The sequence below is a fragment of the Amphiprion ocellaris genome, chromosome 5 (assembly GCF_022539595.1).
Source record: "Amphiprion ocellaris isolate individual 3 ecotype Okinawa chromosome 5, ASM2253959v1, whole genome shotgun sequence".
NCBI lineage: Eukaryota > Metazoa > Chordata > Actinopteri > Pomacentridae > Amphiprion > Amphiprion ocellaris.
The window spans coordinates 25,818,198-25,836,602 of record NC_072770.1 but is presented as its reverse complement, the minus strand read 5'-3'; the positions used below and the strand labels follow the sequence as shown (position 1 = coordinate 25,836,602).

At 41.1% G+C, this 18,405-nt stretch overlaps 1 protein-coding gene across 2 annotated transcripts in view; it reads right to left on the bottom strand.

The window, feature by feature from the left end:
- erbb3a (erb-b2 receptor tyrosine kinase 3a) overlaps positions 1-16,163 on the bottom strand; it is a 29,389-nt gene extending 13,226 nt beyond the window's left edge. For both annotated transcript variants that reach the window (XM_023267335.3, XM_023267336.3), the window contains exons 1-2: positions 15,788-16,163; positions 224-381 (exon numbers count right to left, since the gene is read on the bottom strand). In XM_023267335.3, the coding sequence (XP_023123103.2) occupies positions 224-381; positions 15,788-15,893 (264 nt within the window). In that variant the 5' untranslated portion in view covers positions 15,894-16,163. The remainder of the gene's footprint in view (positions 1-223; positions 382-15,787) is intronic.
- Positions 16,164-18,405: the final 2,242 nt, after the last annotated feature.

Genomic DNA, 18,405 nt, shown 5'->3' with positions numbered 1-18,405 from the left:
ATTGTGCACTTGAAATAAAGACATCATCCATTACAGACTTACAAACATGTTTTGGCTCCCTGTGACTTCTGAAGAAGCCTCACATGTTTGATTGTTTCTGTCATCGAGTGAACGAGGTTGATTCATGTCCGTGTCTAGACTAGCCAGCAGTTTGTCTCAGGGACATGCATTCTGTGAAAGCAACGCTGGTTATTTTGTAGATTTGTGATGTTCACTGTCTCACCTGCAGGAAGCTGAAGTCTCTGGTGTGATCCATCATGGTGATCTCCAGGTTTCCGATCACAATGTCGCAGCCGGTGTACATCTTCTTCATCAGGTTGTACTGCAGCTCTGAATTCCCGGTCGTGCTCAAAGCGTTCTTGGTGCCGGAGCAAACAACCACTGGAAAAGTAAATAAGTAGCAGATTCTTATTAATATCTTTCATTGTGTGTTTGGGTTAAAAGAAAGAATTTGGTGTTATTTTGTAGTTTTGTTTTTGTAAAGTCACAAGAAAGAACTGATGCTTCTCACAAAGTGTAGCCAAAGCTTTGTATTGATTATATTTGAATTGTTAAGTGATAAGTTTCTTCACTACAGTGAACATGGGCAGTGTAGTTTTTTTGAGGATTCTACATACAGTCACACTGCTGTAAATTCATATAGGAGCACCAAATGCTTATTAATCCGCAGCTGACCATAGTCCCCTCCACCACAAAAAACATATTGTTCCCTCATGTTTGGGCCATTTCTGCTAAAAAAAACACAGTGCCCTGTTGTTTCAGGAAATTATTTAGTCTTTTTTTTTTATTATTGATCCACTTTTAAAGATTCACATCTTCAGTAGCAATAAGTAGGCTTGGAGCTAAGTGTTACATAAAAGCAAGAATTTGGAAAGTACCAACAATACTGTTATTTATTTAGTCTTTACAACGGATGGCTTACAAGAAAAATATTATTGACTTTATTCTTAAATAAATATTCTTTCGCTTGCTGAGGTTTTACAGTTTTATGCATCACAAGTCAGTAATCAGTCTTGTATTATGCTGTATACTTTGGGAATACAGTAATAGTCCCACACAAGATAAAAAGACAAATGTCCAGTAATGGAAATGTGATAATATCACAATACACACTTCCTAATAAATCATTAATGAGCGAACAATTTTAACAAAGACTGTTTTATTCTGTTTACTACAAGCCACTGTTCGGCTTTAGCCTGATATGAATGAATGTAGTGTAACAGTTTGGAACAAGCTCAGGATTGTGTACAGGGCATGCCCTCCTCTCCAACAAACATACAAGGCCGTGTTTATGGTCTGTGGGAGTTCAGCCATTCAGCGTCGCTTGAAGGCTGCTTTGCTATTCAAATGTCAGACAGAAGAGAAACAGCAGAGAGAAAATGGAAGAACAGCAATGAGGACAGAGGGATCAACATGATTGTTAGTCTTAACGTCATCTAGAAATCAACACTGTGCACAAACATATACTTAAGTGCATTTTGCTGGCTCCGCTGTCCACATACTTCTGGTCTGGAAGGGATTTTTTATTGTTTGGGCTTCTGCTTGCAGTTAATTGTGAGGCAACAGTCTCCTCTGACTTGAGACACCTGAGACCCAACTTTAATTACTGATCAACATCAGTCCAGACTTTGTGCTTTTGTGGCTGAATGTTAAGAAATCCTTGCAACGAGGTTCCAAAACCTTCCAGGAAAAGTAGAGGCCAATGTTTTTAGATGGTAAATCATCACAGAGGTATTTTTACTTCCTTGTGGCTTAATGTCTAGCATTTCCCTGCTAGTTGCACATTTAAGAACACATTCAACATTCTGAGCCTCAAAATAAAGTGAAAATTACATTTGAGACAGAGAAACAGGTCACTGAAGTAAGAACTCAGCCTTTAAATGGTGTATAGACTGTACTATCTGACATCGGAGAACCCTAAAAATTAGCAAACTGGAGTACTAGGAAGCACAATTTTTTGTGGCTAAAGGACACCAGCCTTCCTTGTAACCCCTGCTAAATCTTTAAATATGTGTATCAAGACTCATAAATTAATTTCGAAAAAACACAAATTGTCAGCATGGCTAAATACCACTTGAGGCAATTGAGAGAATGTTTCTTTGTTATCTGGTTCACTCCCCCTTGAACCCTCTGAACCCCAAAACCTGCCGGAGGGTCTGAAAAACTGGCAGAATTCACAGCATTTATCAGAGCCATAAACTATAAAAATTGGAAAAATTGTCAAAGCTTTTAAACTCCTCTAGGTTATGCTGTTCCATCCGGAAAATGAACAAAATCCAAGCTCATAATCACAATATTCTGAATGTCTCAGTTAAAAGAAGTCATTATTGACTCAGCATTGATAGATAGTCACATGACAAAAAAGGTTTCAGGTGAACTGCAGGCTGTGTTTGCACAGAGCAGATAGAAAACTAAGTTGAGAAACTAAAGACATAAGTAGTGAAATATCTACAGTATGTAAAGTCACCAGTTTTCCAGTGTTGATAACACCTCTGGGCAGCTGGAAAAATGCTGTACATGTTGATAAATAGAAAGTTAAATAATCAGAGAAGTCCAACTTAATTTTTTTCTGTCTCTAGATATGTGGCATTGTAACTGTGCCGTACTGCACAAAGCACATTTTTGAATTCTTAGCCATGGTTGTGCTGCTTCCACAGAGGTGCAGGACTTTAAATATCAGTGAAAAATAGGCTCACAGTGAGCAAAAACTGCTTTGGATTCAGATGTTTAACTTCAGCCTGAGATTGATAATAAATCAGTCACCACCAAACTGCTCAGTTGCTATTATTCGAACAAAAAAAAGTTACATCAATTTAGTTTTGATTACTATTCAGGTTGATCTGAAAGTGTGTCACAAATGAAATATACTCGATACGCTCACAAACACATTCCATCGACTGACTTCTGAGTCAAAGCAGAGTTCAGCAAAACAACAAGATCAACAAGGGCATTAAAGACTAATGATTATTAACCTCACAGGTACAACAGGCAGGTCAAAGCACAGTGTGTGCACCTCGTTACTCATAAATCTGTTTGCAAGGTTACATTGTGGGAAACTACTTCTTTAGGCACAAAAAAGTCCCCATGATATAAACTGGTAAATTTGAGTCTGATGACTTGGTTCAAGAAAATAGTTTAGGATAAGAGGGTCAGAGCCTTCAGAAAATGTAAGTCAGAGTAAAGTCCTCTCAAGAGACGAAAACACGACTCATTGTGTGTCTAGGTGTGTGACAACGTTGTAAAGAACATTCTCTGCTCATAAAGTGCTGATAAGAGTCATTTTATTGTGTTTCTCAGAACACAAGGTTCAAGGGAAGTGGCTCTGTACCAAAAAAAATCTCAGGCAGATAGGTCATTCAGATCACAAAAACGTATTTCCCCTCTGCAGGGTGATCAGCCGTGCAGATGTTTTGTTTTATTTTGAAGATATTTGTAGAATATCTTGCTCTGAAAGTCCCGTCACTGCCACAGTACAACAGAGGTGATCGGAATGTGTTCATTCTGCTTTCCAGAACTACCGTCTTACTCATAATAGTGACATCTGTGAGCTGTCAGGAATAGCCAGGACAATGTTTCAGGGAAGTCACATTGTTTATTCCTTTAAATGTCATTTTTTCTGGGTTGAGCAACGCCGATACGCCTCACCTCCATCTTGGGAGTGAGACACTGTCTTTAAACCTGAACACTCACCACAATTTCTCTGCATCCAGTGGAAGTGGAAACAGTGATTTCCTAATCATGATTTGGGTGAACTGACCGTTTGCGGGGAACTCCACTGATTTTACACATAAAGATCATATTTCACATTGCAGAGAGTCGTTCAAAGCTTGTGATAACAGTTGTGTAATGTGGAGAAGAATAACCCTGATTATGTGAGCTGCGTTTTCTCAGCTTGAGGGGATGAAACATTTCAACAGAAACCCCTTGTTTTACACTGAGGGAATGGAGTTCAAAAGACATGAGCTTCTGTGGAGCAGAAAGGATCTATTGGTGCAGTCACACAATGTCAGCAGATCGGGAAGAACAGAAAATCCTCCAATTGTTGTACGATCAAAGACTCACATATTTGTAGTTAAGAAGTGAAAGCAGACAGAAGCAAACAGTGTATGGCTCCTTTTTAATGACGTGAGTCCCTTGTATTGGCGTTAAAATTGATTTTATTTAGCTAAAACTTCCTTTCATGCTTCTTTACTTTGAGGCCAAGAAGGAGCTACAGCTGTTAAAAACTAGCAGTCTCTCTGATGTGTATTTGCAGCTGAATGCAGCTAATGTGAACATTTTTGCATTTAATTATGCTCTTGAATGAGTTATACTACAGGTAGTGTAGGATTTATTGTCTTTGCAGCTTTGCCTTTTTGAATCCAAAACTCAAGGGGGAGAAAAATGTAGTCGTCAAGCTACTTTAATTGATTTACTTCAACTTTAGTTTGCTTTTAAATCAATCAGTGCTGATATTTCTGGTTTATATTTCAATATAGTGTCAGCACAACTCCTTAAAACAAAGTCTGCAACCTCAAAGGTGTGTCTAAATCAATATATTTTTTAAAATATTTATCTTGCAACCACACATTCTATTAAATGGTGGAAAAAAGTCTGAATTATTTTTTAAAATGCAGCTGGAAATTTTCAGATCTGTTCAGTTGAGATTAATATGCTGAAGAAGTCAAAGCATGCTTCTGCACAATATTGATTACTTCCCTCCCTTCTGTGATATAGTTCTTTGAAAATCCCTCTTTGTCACAATAGTTTGTCATATGGACGTGGGAAGGTTGCTTGTAGGCACATGATCTTTTCCCTTTCGCTGATGTGAATGCCAATATGAGCTATTTCTACATATTACATCCCCCCACTCTGCTCAGTGTCACATTTCTGTTGTTATTAATGAGCTCATGTAATGTTCTTCAGTGAGTCTTTAGAAACTTTTGTTCATTACAAGCCACTCATTTGAACTGATATCAGTTCATGAGCTGCTGAAGGGTGAAGCTCTTTATCTGCCCCGCCTCAGTTAAGCCCTAAAGCAGCTCATTGCTATCAGTGGATGACTTGAGCTGTTGACTCTATGCTGTTTGAACTGCATGTTGGGAAATACTTGTGTACACCTGAGCATGAATGTTCAGGAACCTTCCATACGTACGGCTCAGTATGCAGAGTATGCATGCGATACAAGCACAACCCACCACTGAGGGGGAAAAACCGGTATGCATGCATGCAGCACAGTGTTTCACCAAACTGTAAGAGCACACAAGCTGCAGCTGTGGAGGCTGCAAATCTCAACAGGCTGAGTGGGATTGTCCTGTCAAAGGACGACTGTCAGTGTTGGCAGATGGATGATGGAGGAAAAAAGGAATGGGGTGGAGGGTTTGGAGTCAATACACACACATGAACACAATGGGCCTATTTTGAATGAACGCAAAACAAGAGCACATCGAGTTGTGCATCTGCGTGCATCGACTGTCTGTGCATCTCTTTACAAACACTGCAGTATGTCCGCCTTCCTACTTAACCCGTCACCAGCTCTCCTACACAGCACATAAACTCACTCCAGCATGCCGTCATTGTCCTGAGAGCTGAAGTGTAACCCAACACATGATGAAAACATAACATGGATCAGGTTTTGCTGCTTATTTTCATTGCTGTTGCCAAGGTTTCAATACTGGAAAAAGAAGAGATAGAGTGAAAGAAAAGAATAGAGGGAGGAGGAGATAAACAAGCTGGATAAAGCAGCTGAGACGATGACTGAAGTAAACAGAAACTTGGCACAGGATGGCCAGAGATTACTGCATACCTCACTAGTAAGCGCGCACACACATGCACGCACCAACACAAAGACAGACACCTGAGCACATGAACTACTTGATTTCATGGTACATTCATCAGCTCACAGGCAGAGGTTACGTACAAACGAACTGGAAGTTTCTCTTTCCGTGTTCCTGTGTGTTCTGTACAACTTCACTGAAGCTGACAGAGTGTTGCTTAACGTCTCTGGCAACAGGAGCGACAGCATATTTGCTTTTCAACACATCAGTTATTTGGTTAGGTCACGGCTGTAAAAGTACAAAAGCACTTTAAAAAAAGGTGCCACCTATTGTTGTTTTTTTAAAGATAAGAAATCAGATTTGACTCACAAACAAGCTCAGCCCTTTCAGATGCATGACATATTTCAAATCTGACACATTAAAACCGCATGCAGGATTTTTCCATAAGGAAAATAATAAATCACCTGTTTTTCCTGTTGGCACAAGAACTGTATTTGAACATGGAGTACTACAGGTTGGCACTACCTGAGTTGTTTACTATGTGTTTGTGCAGCGTGTCACTTTAGAGATTTATGCTTAGTGAGCATGTCAAGAATTTTTTCTTTGCATCACTGCAGAAAAGCGCAGCAAGGATTCAAAAACCACTGAAATGTTACATAAAACACCATTAATGCCTCCAACAAACCACAAACCTCTGCATCCATCGGTTATTCTGTTACCTAAAATATTACTGCTGACACATACAAATGGTTGATATTAGGCCAAATAAAACCGTCTGACATCATATTATACTCAAACTGTTTAACTGAATTAATTTTGCAGCACTCATATAACTAATACAAGCGTCATCAGATGCGCATCAGGGCTCCTTTTCTTCATTTTCAACCAATTCTGTGTCTTTACTGGAACTTAAAGTTCACATTACAGAAACTGCATTCATTTATTTCCTCGAACAGCAAACTGTAAATGAACCCTCGAAGTGATGAAACCTTTTCCACTTTCATGTTGATGTTTTTGGTGTTTTAGTTTTGGCTCCATTGCCCGAGCATCAGCTGCCTGATGATGGATGATCTCATGTTCACATTGTTTTTCTCATCTGATTCACCTGCAGCCAGGTGGCAACAACAACAAGAAGACCAGGTCAAAGTTCACACAAAGTCACGCTGAGATTCAAATCTCAGTGGCTCTCTGCTTCAAACACGTCGTCAACATTCAGTGGTGACAAAGTACCACGTACAACTACACATGTTTTACTCAAATACGGTATTCAATCTGCTTTTTGATTTATACCGCGCTGTATTTGTGTGACAGCCACGGACAGTTCTGATCAGCCAGCTGATCTAAAACTGAACTGAAAATGAACTATTTTCAAGGTATATTCATAATTTATTATTCACAATTAAAAAGTAAATATCTTTAGAGTTTTGGACTGTAGGGAAGGATTTTCTAGCATTTAATAAACCGAATGATTGATTATTAATCAGATAATCTACAGAACAGTTAGTTTACAGTAGTTTGTACAGGTGTTATACAACCCACTGTGTACAGCTTCACCTCCATCAATTACACAACACACACACAACACACACACACACACACACACACACACACACATACATATTTACACTTTTTAATTTTTTTTTTACAGTCAACTTGTAAATTAATAATCCTGATTAATAACGGTAATTTTATGGGATTTAATTTGACAAAATTAAACTTTAACAAAAATTTCATTGAATTTACCAAAACAGGAAAATCTGAAAAATAATAAACAACTATTGTACCATTTTTTCCAATCTTGATATACATAATTTCTCTTTCAGATATGTGAATATATTTAGATTTTTTATTTAGATTTTTTTTAACAAATGTAAATAAAGTAAAAAAAATAGAGTAATTTATAGTTGGAAAGAACAAATTACAAATAATAAGTTTTTAGGGTTAGCGTATAGCGTGTAGCCATTTCACTCATGAATTTAGTTATTTTCTGTAATTTAACACAACTGGTAAAATCTGTAAAAACATGTAAAAAAATCAAAATGTAGATTATTTTTTACAGTGTATATAGCACTAAAAGGGTCATTCTATTGTCCAGTAGACACGTGTTGCCAACACTTTTGCTCTGAGTATTTTGACTTTGTACTGCTGATATATATATATATATATATATATATATATATATATATATATATATATATATATATATATATATATATGTTGCAGCTGCTCCGAGGCACAGAGAGCAAAACGGGGTGAATTGCATCAAAGTCTTTATTTGGCCAACAATGATCAAAATTAGCCTCTCCTTCTGGCCCGTGCCTCCGCTGCAGAGAATCTGCTGCGTCTCCGGTCTAGCTCCACTACAAACTCTGTGAGGCGTTCAGGGGCACTCAGTAAATTACAACACCACAATATTAACATTCACAATAATAACAATGGCACCAAAGACAATACAAAAAAATGTTGTGGGGTGTCTGTGAACCATTTATAATTAATTAACTCTTACTTAAACTGTACATTTGTCTAATTGGAAACTACTAAACCTCAAAATTGTCAAATTCTCTCACACTCTCCCCCACTTAAGAGATGTCGTCCCGACACTTAAATGTACCTGCTCAAGTTTCTATTATAATGAACCAAATAGTATGGAATGGACAGTATTTTAGGTCACTACCCGTTATGAGTAACTCAGACTACCGTGCACTGCAGCTGTGTATACCCCCTGACGCTTGCTCAGATGTTATTACAAGTCCAATACATGTGTAAACATAACCAAACCATTTGACCATTACTTTACATAAGGGTATTGCGTCTTTTTCCCATTTCATTCACCAAGAAAAACAATTACCCAAGTACCACAGTCTTAAACCATAAATCGGCCATCAATCCATGAGTACATTTTTTTTTTTTTTTTTTTTTTAACTCATATACCTGGAGGATAAAGTGTGAAGAGTTTCAACAGTCTTATAACATGAATACTTCAGTCTTAACATGTCAACAGTCTTTTTGTTTACCAAGGTCGCCAGTAACCATGAACACTTAAACCTTTAGTTGCAACGGCTCGCTCAGTAAAACTTGGTTGACCCAAAGTATTATAAGTCAGAGTTTGTGGTTTCTTTCTGTCTCGCTTTGGATAAGTACTCATCTGCTGTGTTTCTTCCAAAGATTCAGAATCTGAACCACTGTCCACATCTCTCGCATCCTCAGTCTCCTCAGCGTCCTCTTCTGGCAGTTGAGCTGGGATGGGGTCCTCCTGATCATCATCAGCGATTTGAAAAGTCTCATTTTGTAGAAGCTCATCCCTGTCCAGCAGTGGAATGAACTCTGTCGCAGTGGGGTCCAGTGCAGGTGTCTCGTGAGGCTCAGGAACAGTCCATGTAAAAACAGCATCTGATAAATCTTCATCTGACTCCTCCTCACTTTCCACCTGCTGCGCTTGTCTCATCCGGGTTTTGTCATTTTTGTTTAAAAGTCTTTTCTTTGTTTTTGTTTTATCTCCAGTCTTGTTTGTGTCTGCTGAGACTGGGAGAAAATCACAAGGCAATAACATGTTCCTGTGCATAACTCTTGTCCTGCCTTGGCCGTTTTCTGGCACCAACTCGAACACGGGACTGTCCTCACCCTTCTGGTTTTTGATGACATAAATGTTGTCTTCCCAGTAGGAGCGGATTTTGCCAGGACCTCCCTTCTCAGTCACATTTCTCACCAGGACACGACTGCCGATTTTCAATGGTGGCCCATACACTTTCTTGTCGTACTGTGTTTTACCTCGCTGTGACGATTTGCCTGCATTTCGGGTGGCGATGTTGTAGGCTTCTGTCATCCTTTGCCTCCATTTGTCAACATAGTCCTGATAAGGGCCTGGGCTGTCCTGCTGTTCAATACCAAACAGAAGATCCACAGGAAGCCGTGGTAGCCTACCAAACAGCAAGAAGAATGGAGAGTAGCCCGTAGACTCATTAACAGTACAGTTATATGCATGTATGACTTTGGGAAGGTGGCTTTTCCAGTCTGTTTTCTGTTCTTCTGTTAGTGTCCTTAGCATAGAGAGAAGAGTCCTGTTAAACCGTTCTGTTTGCCCGTTTCCTTGCGGGTGATAAGGAGTTGTGTGTGACCCTTTAATACCTGACAGGTCTTTCAAATGATGCAACAGTTTGTTTTCAAACTCTCTCCCCAAGTCGTGATGCAGTTTCTCCGGGAAGCCAAACCTAAGGCAGAAGTCATTAAACAGTCTTTCTGCTACAGTCTTCGCTGCTTTGTTAGTTGTAGCATATGCTTGAGCAAAGCGAGTATAGTGGTCCATGACTACAAGAATATACTCGCAACCGCCTTTGCATTGTTCAAGATGCAGAAAGTCAATCGACACAATCTGAAATGGATGAGTAGTTTCAATGCTCTGCATGGGGGCACGTGCTTGTCTGTTTGGTTTTCTTTTTTTCAAACACTCACAAACATTCATGACAAAGTGCTCAATGTCCCTTTGCATTTTCGGCCAATAGAAACGGTCTCGAGTTAAGTTTATTGTCCTTTCTGAGCCCAAATGACCCATCTGCTTGTGTAGTTCATTTAAGACAAGGGGGTGGTACACAGCAGGAAGAACCAGTTGCTCTTTGTGTTGCGTTTTTCTGAACAAAGTCCCATCCTCCCTGATACACAGTTTACTCCACTCCCTGGCAAGTGCCTTGAACTCTGAGCTCTCGTTTTGAATCTCATGTGCAGCAGGTTTTCTGTTTTGTTTCACATAACTGTACATTTTACCTATTACAGGGTCTTGTTGCTGAGCTGCACAGATCTCCTCTCTGGGTAAAGGCTGAATAGTGTCCAAAAGTCTCTCTGCTCCTGCCTGTTGCTGAAGAGCATCAAATGAAACCACACTAAACATTGGCGTCTGCTCCGTTTGCTGCACCAGGATGCTCTGCTGTGTAGCTGTTACGGCATCCTGACTGACTGAATGTGTACAGTGTCTCATATAGTCCTCAAAGTCCATGGGCATCCTGGATAACCCATCTGCGTCTGCATTTGTTTTCCCTGGCCTGTACTTTATAGAAAAGTTAAAATCTGCTAACTCTGCCACCCAACGTTGACCTGATGCATTTAGCTTTGCAGTAGTTAAGACATAAGTGAGTGGATTATTATCTGTATAAACCACAAAAGATGGTGCATGAAACAAATAATCCCTGAACCGCTCACAAATAGACCACTTAAGTGCTAAGAACTCCAATTTTCCTGCATGCATATGGTAGTTTTTCTCAGGTGGTGTTAAGGTTCTAGACCCATAAGCTATCACTCTTAGCTTACCATTGCTACGCTGATAAAGTACAGCTCCTAATCCTGCCTGAGAAGCGTCAGTATGTAACACAAAAGGTTGGTTCAGATCTGGATAACCTAGGACAGGCGGATTAGACAGTTTATCAACCAGGTACGACAAAACTTGTTGATGAGTCTCAGTCCATTTGACAGGGGCAGACGAGGGTAGCTGTCCTCGGTTCTGCTTGTTTTTCCCTTTTTTAGTCTTTTTCAATGTCTTTGCATCCTGTGAGTCTTGAACAGATGGACCAGCAAGAAGTTCATACAAGGGCTTGGCTATACGTGAAAAATCTTGTATGTAAGACCTGTAGTATGATAGGAAGCCCAGTATTTGCCTCACTTCACCCACTGTGCTAGGCTGTTTCTCTTTCAGTGCCAGTACAGGAGCGACCTCTGCTGGATCCATACTGTGACCCTCTTTTGATACAATCCTGCCTAAAAATCTCACATTAGGCTTGAACAGTTCACACTTTTTAGCAGTCAATTTTACACCATGTTTTTGATACCTTTGCAACACGGCCCTGACATGTTCAATATGGTCCTGAAATGACTTACTGTGGACCAAATTGTCATCAAGGTAAGGTAAGCAAATGTCATCACGTAAACCCCACAGACACTCCTCCATGCTTCTTTGAAACTCAGCTGGGGCGGAACTTAGTCCGAATGGGATCCTGACCCACTGGTATAAACCCCAGGGTGTAATGAATGCTGTGAGAGGCTGGCTTTCTTCGTCTAAAAACCCCTGATGATAAGCCTTCCCCTGGTCCAGTACTGTAAACCAAGAGCTACCAGTAAGGCTATCAAGCATGTCTTGTATCCTAGGAATAGGATGTCTATCAGGCACAGATTTACGGTTTAGTTCACGATAGTCCACACAAAGTCTGAGTTCACCTGACTTCTTCCTAACACACACTATAGGAGAAGAATAAGGCGATTTTGATTTTGTAACCCACCCTCTGTTGATTAAGTCCTGCAAATATGCTTTGACTTCCTGGTGTAAAGGTTTGGGTACACTGATGTAAGTCTTTTGAACTGGTGTCTGGTCTTGAAGAGTAATGTGCATTTGGAGGGAGGGAATACAGCCTACATCACTATCATCTTTAGAAAAAGCTTTACACTCCTCCTTTAACATTTCTCTTACTGCTCTTTGTTGTTCTCTAGTTAAATGATCTAAGGCAACAGGGGGATCCCATGCCTCGTTAGAGTCACTTTTTGGAGGTGATGAGACTTTAACGTCTGCATCCGTTGTTACTTTCTCAGTTTGTTCAGTTTTAACTGGTTGGAGGGCGGCTGGATATATTGCTTTAACCCCCTCAATATGTCCCAAAATAACACGTGGACCTAAAGTGATACTATGGCCCGTGGTATTTGTGACTGACACAGGAACTGTGGTAGAGTTGCCCCTTTTTGCTTTAAACAGTACCTCTTGGATATGAAGTCCTTCGGGTAACCCTTGGGTTTCACTTGGGCAAAACAGCATTGCAGTGTCCTCCTCTGCAGAAACACGGGTGCGGCAGCGAAGAGTGGCAACTTCACCTGGACCCAGAGCAACTTTACCTCGTCCTGTTTTAACATGAGTCTCAAGGTCTACCGTTTGGTTGGTGTGCATCAACTGGATAAAAGTCTTAGCAGAAACAGCATCAATGTCAAAAGCATTACTCACAATGCTAGCAGCACAGTCACCGTTTTCAGTACCCCCTTGTTTCATTTGCTCATTAAGGATTTCCTCTATCACGTTAAATCCTATGATAGGGTCTTGAGCCACATTTGGGTCACTAGAGACTAGGACAGGCACTGGGAGGCTGGAGAAAGAAGCATCTGCACCTACGAGACTAAACTCTACTGGGACCCACCCCATAAAAGGTATCTCTGTGTGATTGGCAGCTAACCCATTTAAAGGTTCTGGTCCTAAGAGTTCTTCTATACCCCTAAGAGTTGTGTGCGGTAAGTGCTCAGCTCTCCATTTGTCATTTATTACAGTAGCCTGTGCACCTGTATCCCACAGTGCTGTAACTGGTACTTTATCAAAAGTGCACCTAACCATTTTGCGTCTACCAATAAGTTTGATAAGTTTTTTCCCTTGCTTGTTTACCATCATGTCAACATTTCCTATGTGTGAGGACCACTTTTGTTCTTTTGTCTCACCCAAATATTGTTCAACCACCCTCACTGCTTTACATGTGTGTTTGTGTTCCTGCCAGTGATGTGTCTGACATGTTTTGGAACAGTAGCTGGCGGATGAGCATCCTGCACATGTGTAGAGCGGGGCGTCGCGTTGCTCCTCCTGTCGACAGTTGCAGCAGTGGCGGGACTCCTGATGAGGCGGTTGGGTCACTGCTGGTCCCGTGGCAGTGGCCCTCCGTCGTTTCCCTGCAGCAGACGTGAAGCACGGCATCCTCTGGAGATGTGACCCGACTGGCCACACTTGAAGCAGTGGGTGCAGCTGTCTCCCTCACCGTTGTTCTGGCAGGTCCTGCAGCCTCTCCTCCTCCGGGCGCGGGCGTCCTCTGGAAGCTTCTTTGGTGGCTGGGACTTGCTTGCATTCAGAGAAGCGAGAACCATCTGCTTCACTTCGGCCACCTCAGCTTTAAGTTCTGATACAAGGGCATGTACTTCTGGGGGAGCCCGAGCAGTCTTTGTGTTCTCTTTGGCTGGGGCTGAAGCTGTGGTGGTTTGTGGGTTGCTGCGAGGCTCATCTGGTGTCTGCAGTTCATTTATCTTTGTAGTTTTATTGTTGTTCCGCTTTAACTTGTTCAGCCTTTCTGTCTCAAGATTGGCCGCTTCATTTAGTCTCTCTATTAAAGCTTCATCAGTCACATCCGGTGTGTCGAGAAGTGGTTTCAGCTGAAACTTGATGTTGTCATTCAAAAGTCCTGTACCAACTGACCTCAAAAATTTCCTCTTGATCAGGTCTGCTCCGTAGTGCTCCGTTTCTTTTCCCTTTGAAGCATACAGCAGCCTATCTTTAAGCTCAATAGCCCTGAAGAGAAAATCTTGTGGGGACTCTTTGTGATCCTGAGAAATGTTGATCAGCTTTTGATACAAGTCTGATGTATCATCTTCTCTGTAATGTCCTTTCAATATTGTCCTTAGCTGGGTTAGAGTCAAATCAGTTTTTAGTTCAAGCATGTCTCTGAGTTTGAGTCCAGGACTGATGGCTCTAATCACTGCCTCAATCACTTCTGACTCACTGTGGCCTTTGCGGAGTCCGCTTTCCGTTTGGTGGAGCAGGTTAGTGTAAGACAGTTTATCACGCTGCCCGCCTTCACCTATTTGCCCACTGATGCGAAACTCTCTACGAATACTCACTTCAGGGACGCTCCCAAGCTGAGAGCTTTGGGTCGGGACCACTGCGCCCGCCATTTTGAGCTTCTCCTCTAGCGCTCTGATCTCCTGCTGCAGCTCCTCACATTTTTCTGAAGAGCGGGAAAAGTCGCGCCCCTCACTAGCATCGCCTTTTGGTCCTGTCACCGTTGAACCCAAAGCTGATAAAAGATCCCTCACATACTGGACAGTGTCTTCAGGCTTATAACTTTCCTCCACTTCATCCAGTTTGTGCTCAATCACTTTCATTAGCTCACGACGGTTAGCTTTCTTCAGTGATTCTTCTGTCTCTTCATCAGTATTACATTTCAACAGAAAACTGACCTCCACAAGCCGATCCTTGTTCTGGCGGCACAGGGCAGTAGTAACTTGGTCCCTCAGTTCTTCCAAATCCATTTTTGTACTCACAAGTTGTTTTATTTGATAGTCCGGTTCCAGGTTTGTTGTAGGAGAAGGGGTATCCTCCGGCGCGAGAGCTACCGTTAGCCGCTAACGTTGCTAACAGGCTAACTGAAAAACTTTTTCTCTCGCTCATTAAAAGTCACTTTTTACCCGATCTCCTGGCTAGGCTCGCCAAGATGTTGCAGCTGCTCCGAGGCACAGAGAGCAAAACGGGGTGAATTGCATCAAAGTCTTTATTTGGCCAACAATGATCAAAATTAGCCTCTCCTTCTGGCCCGTGCCTCCGCTGCAGAGAATCTGCTGCGTCTCCGGTCTAGCTCCACTACAAACTCTGTGAGGCGTTCAGGGGCACTCAGTAAATTACAACACCACAATATTAACATTCACAATAATAACAATGGCACCAAAGACAATACAAAAAAATGTTGTGGGGTGTCTGTGAACCATTTATAATTAATTAACTCTTACTTAAACTGTACATTTGTCTAATTGGAAACTACTAAACCTCAAAATTGTCAAATTCTCTCACATATATATATATATATATATATATATATACATACATACATACATGTGTGTGTGTGTGTGTGTGATTTTATCTAGCAAATCATAAAAGTGACTCCACTGAGGACAAACAACTGAGATAAAGTGCTCCAGTTGAAGGAGAGATGTTTTTGCCAGTCGGGCGGTGAAAGGTTGGGCCACTGTGTCGCAAAGCCTTGAAACAATTGAGACAAACATGATAAAGCACACAGAGTCGTGGGAGAGGTGCAGGTGACTCACTGCAAACAAGTTGTACGTGTGCGGAACAGGTTCTGTGAGGAGGAGGAGGAGGAGGAGGAGGAGGAGGAGGAGGACAGGTGTTTCCTACAACAGAGCGCAGCGAGCAGCTCACGCATCAGGGCTTTTTACAAGTATTTGTCCAAGCATACGGTAAATATTCTGGATAATTATCAAAAAGGTGTGTGAGTGTGTGTGTGTGTTTGTGTTACGCCCACCTCCTTGTGTCTCCGCACCGCACAGTTGGAGAGCGCACGGCAGCAGGACGCACAGCACCACCTGCACCTTCCTCATGGAGCCGCTCATTCTCATCCTCATCCACATCTTCAGGCTACTTTAAACCCACATCAACATCCTACACACGAGAAGAAAATCTGCCTTTTTATCGTCCCAAAGTTTCAATCAATCATTTCGCTCCGATCATGTCCCTTTTAAAACCAGGAAGCTGCAGCTGGGTCAAATCCAGATTGTCCTGCGTTTTTATTATTCCTTCGCTTTCCTCTCAGTAATGCGGAGTCAATCCGGCCTGCAGAAGTAAACGCTGTTCGTGTTTTCTCTATTTGACTGAACCGCACTCAGTCCACCCGCAGCGCTCCGTGTGAGAAGAATCACTCCAGCTCAGTGATTGGAGCGCAGCGCTCAGCCAATCAGCGGCCGGAGCGGCTCTTTTCTCCTGCACTGATTCATGTGGGAGGACTCATGCAGTGGTCACAAACTAGACACAACTCCCCTATAGGAAGACTGAAAGCATCTTGAAAGATGAAACTATTTAGCCTGTTACGTTCTAAAACACTAAAACGCTTCCTTGCCTTCAGGGGCGGATCTAAAGAAAAATTAATAGGGTGGCAAAGGGGTGCCAGATACATTTTAGGGGGTGGCATATATATATGTATGTACTCTGCCAAGGAGGCGGAGCCTTGGCAGAGTCGTGATGATTGGCATTGGTTTGTCTGTTAGCAACATTACTCAAAAATGGAATGACAGATTTGGATGAAACCAACCAGCAGGCGTTATCAAATTGATGCAAATACTGCTGAAATAAGTATGTTAAATAAGTAAATATCATTTGTATTTGTCAGCCAATCCTAAACATGAGTTGTTCTTATTAGCTGTCAATCAGAATATGTGATTTGATGTCTAGCAGAAAAAGGAAAAGATATAAACTGAAATAAAGTCAACCTTATACACTCTGAAGAAACCAAATGCTAGATATGTTAAAAATGTTTCTTAAATTTAGCAACAAATTAGATTAAGACTAGACAATGTCTCTCTTATGCACTGTTTTGGGAAATCTGCATTTGTGTGATCTATGCTTATGTTCAGCCTGCCACAATGATTACATTTTCAATTCATCTAGAAAAGAGTCAGAGTCCAGATAATTTTATTTACTGTCTTAGATTTGTGGTTTTATTTTTTGATGCTCTTTATTTGAGACATTTCTTACAATAATTCTATAATTCCAATATTTGGATATTCTTAAGAATTAAGGATCTACTTATCATCTTAAAATTAAAAGACTAACTACATTAGATAATAATTTGTCCAAAAAGGTAATTATTGTGACAGTTTTACCTCTTACTCAGATATATTATACTAAAGCAATATTCATAGCATGTGGACCAGCTAGACCAGAGATAGTCTGATTTACCTTTCGCTGTCTGAGCTCTGCATGCCTTCATTTCTTTCTCTCTCTCTGAACTCTTCCTCCTCCATCTCCTCTCTGGGATGCTCTTCCTCCTCTCTTCTTTTAGGCTGGGAAAAGCTGGTGTTGGTTCCCTTCCTCTTCATTCTTTACTGTCTCCTATAGAATCACACTGACTGAACTGTTTTTTCCTTTGATAATTTTCATTATTAACTATGATACAATCTGATGTGTACAATTTAAACCTTTAAAGAGATACTTAACATGTAAACGTTTTTTCAGTTGTAAACTAAATGATATGACTGTACTATGATGAAACACATCAATGTTGGTTTTACTATGACCTTGACACCAAAATTATAAAAAAACAGCATTAAACAAGCAGGATGTAGTTTTCAAACAGTCCATGAAAACCTGGTGTGACTGTGGGTTTGGTTACACTTTAATGTCATGTAAAGTCTTAGTGAATGTGTGATTTCTTTTGACTTACAGTCTGTTGTCAGAACCACAGGTTGTAATTATCAAAAAACAAAAAATAAAAAAACAAAGAAAAACTTCCACAGACGATCCCCCACCATCCTGCTGTGGCTGTTCTCTAACATTAGCTAGCTACAGAAGTAAAAATTAGCAAGGCCCAGACTCACTGGAAACCGAGGCTCGTCTCGCAAGCAAACACTTCATGTGAATTTCGACACTATTAGCATTTAATACATTGTGAACAGTTATATTAGCATGTAGTCTAACCCAGTCTAACTAGTGTCTTACTGTCACACCGAAGTCCAGCTGTCATCCACATGAGTGAGGTCTAAGAACAGCTCCCTCAGGACCGTTGTGTCACCTCGTATCTATAGCAGCATAGACTGTACAGGACGTGACGTCTACATGGTGCATTCGAAAGCACTCGGACATCGGAGTTTCACTCGTTATTCGATCTTCCTGGACTTTCGCTCTTTACGGCCGGCCACAACCTTTCATATACATATTTTTGAATTAGATTATTCAGAACTGGGGTGGCAGCCGGGGTGGCAAGGTATCTTCTAGGGGTGGCAGTTGCCACCCTATGCCACCCCAGTAGATCCGCCCCTGCTTGCCTTGGATCCGTTCAGGGACACTTGTTCACAAACACATTTCCTCTTGTTTATTCATGTTTTTCAAAACGATTTCGGCTTTGCAGAACGTTTCTTACCATGAAAC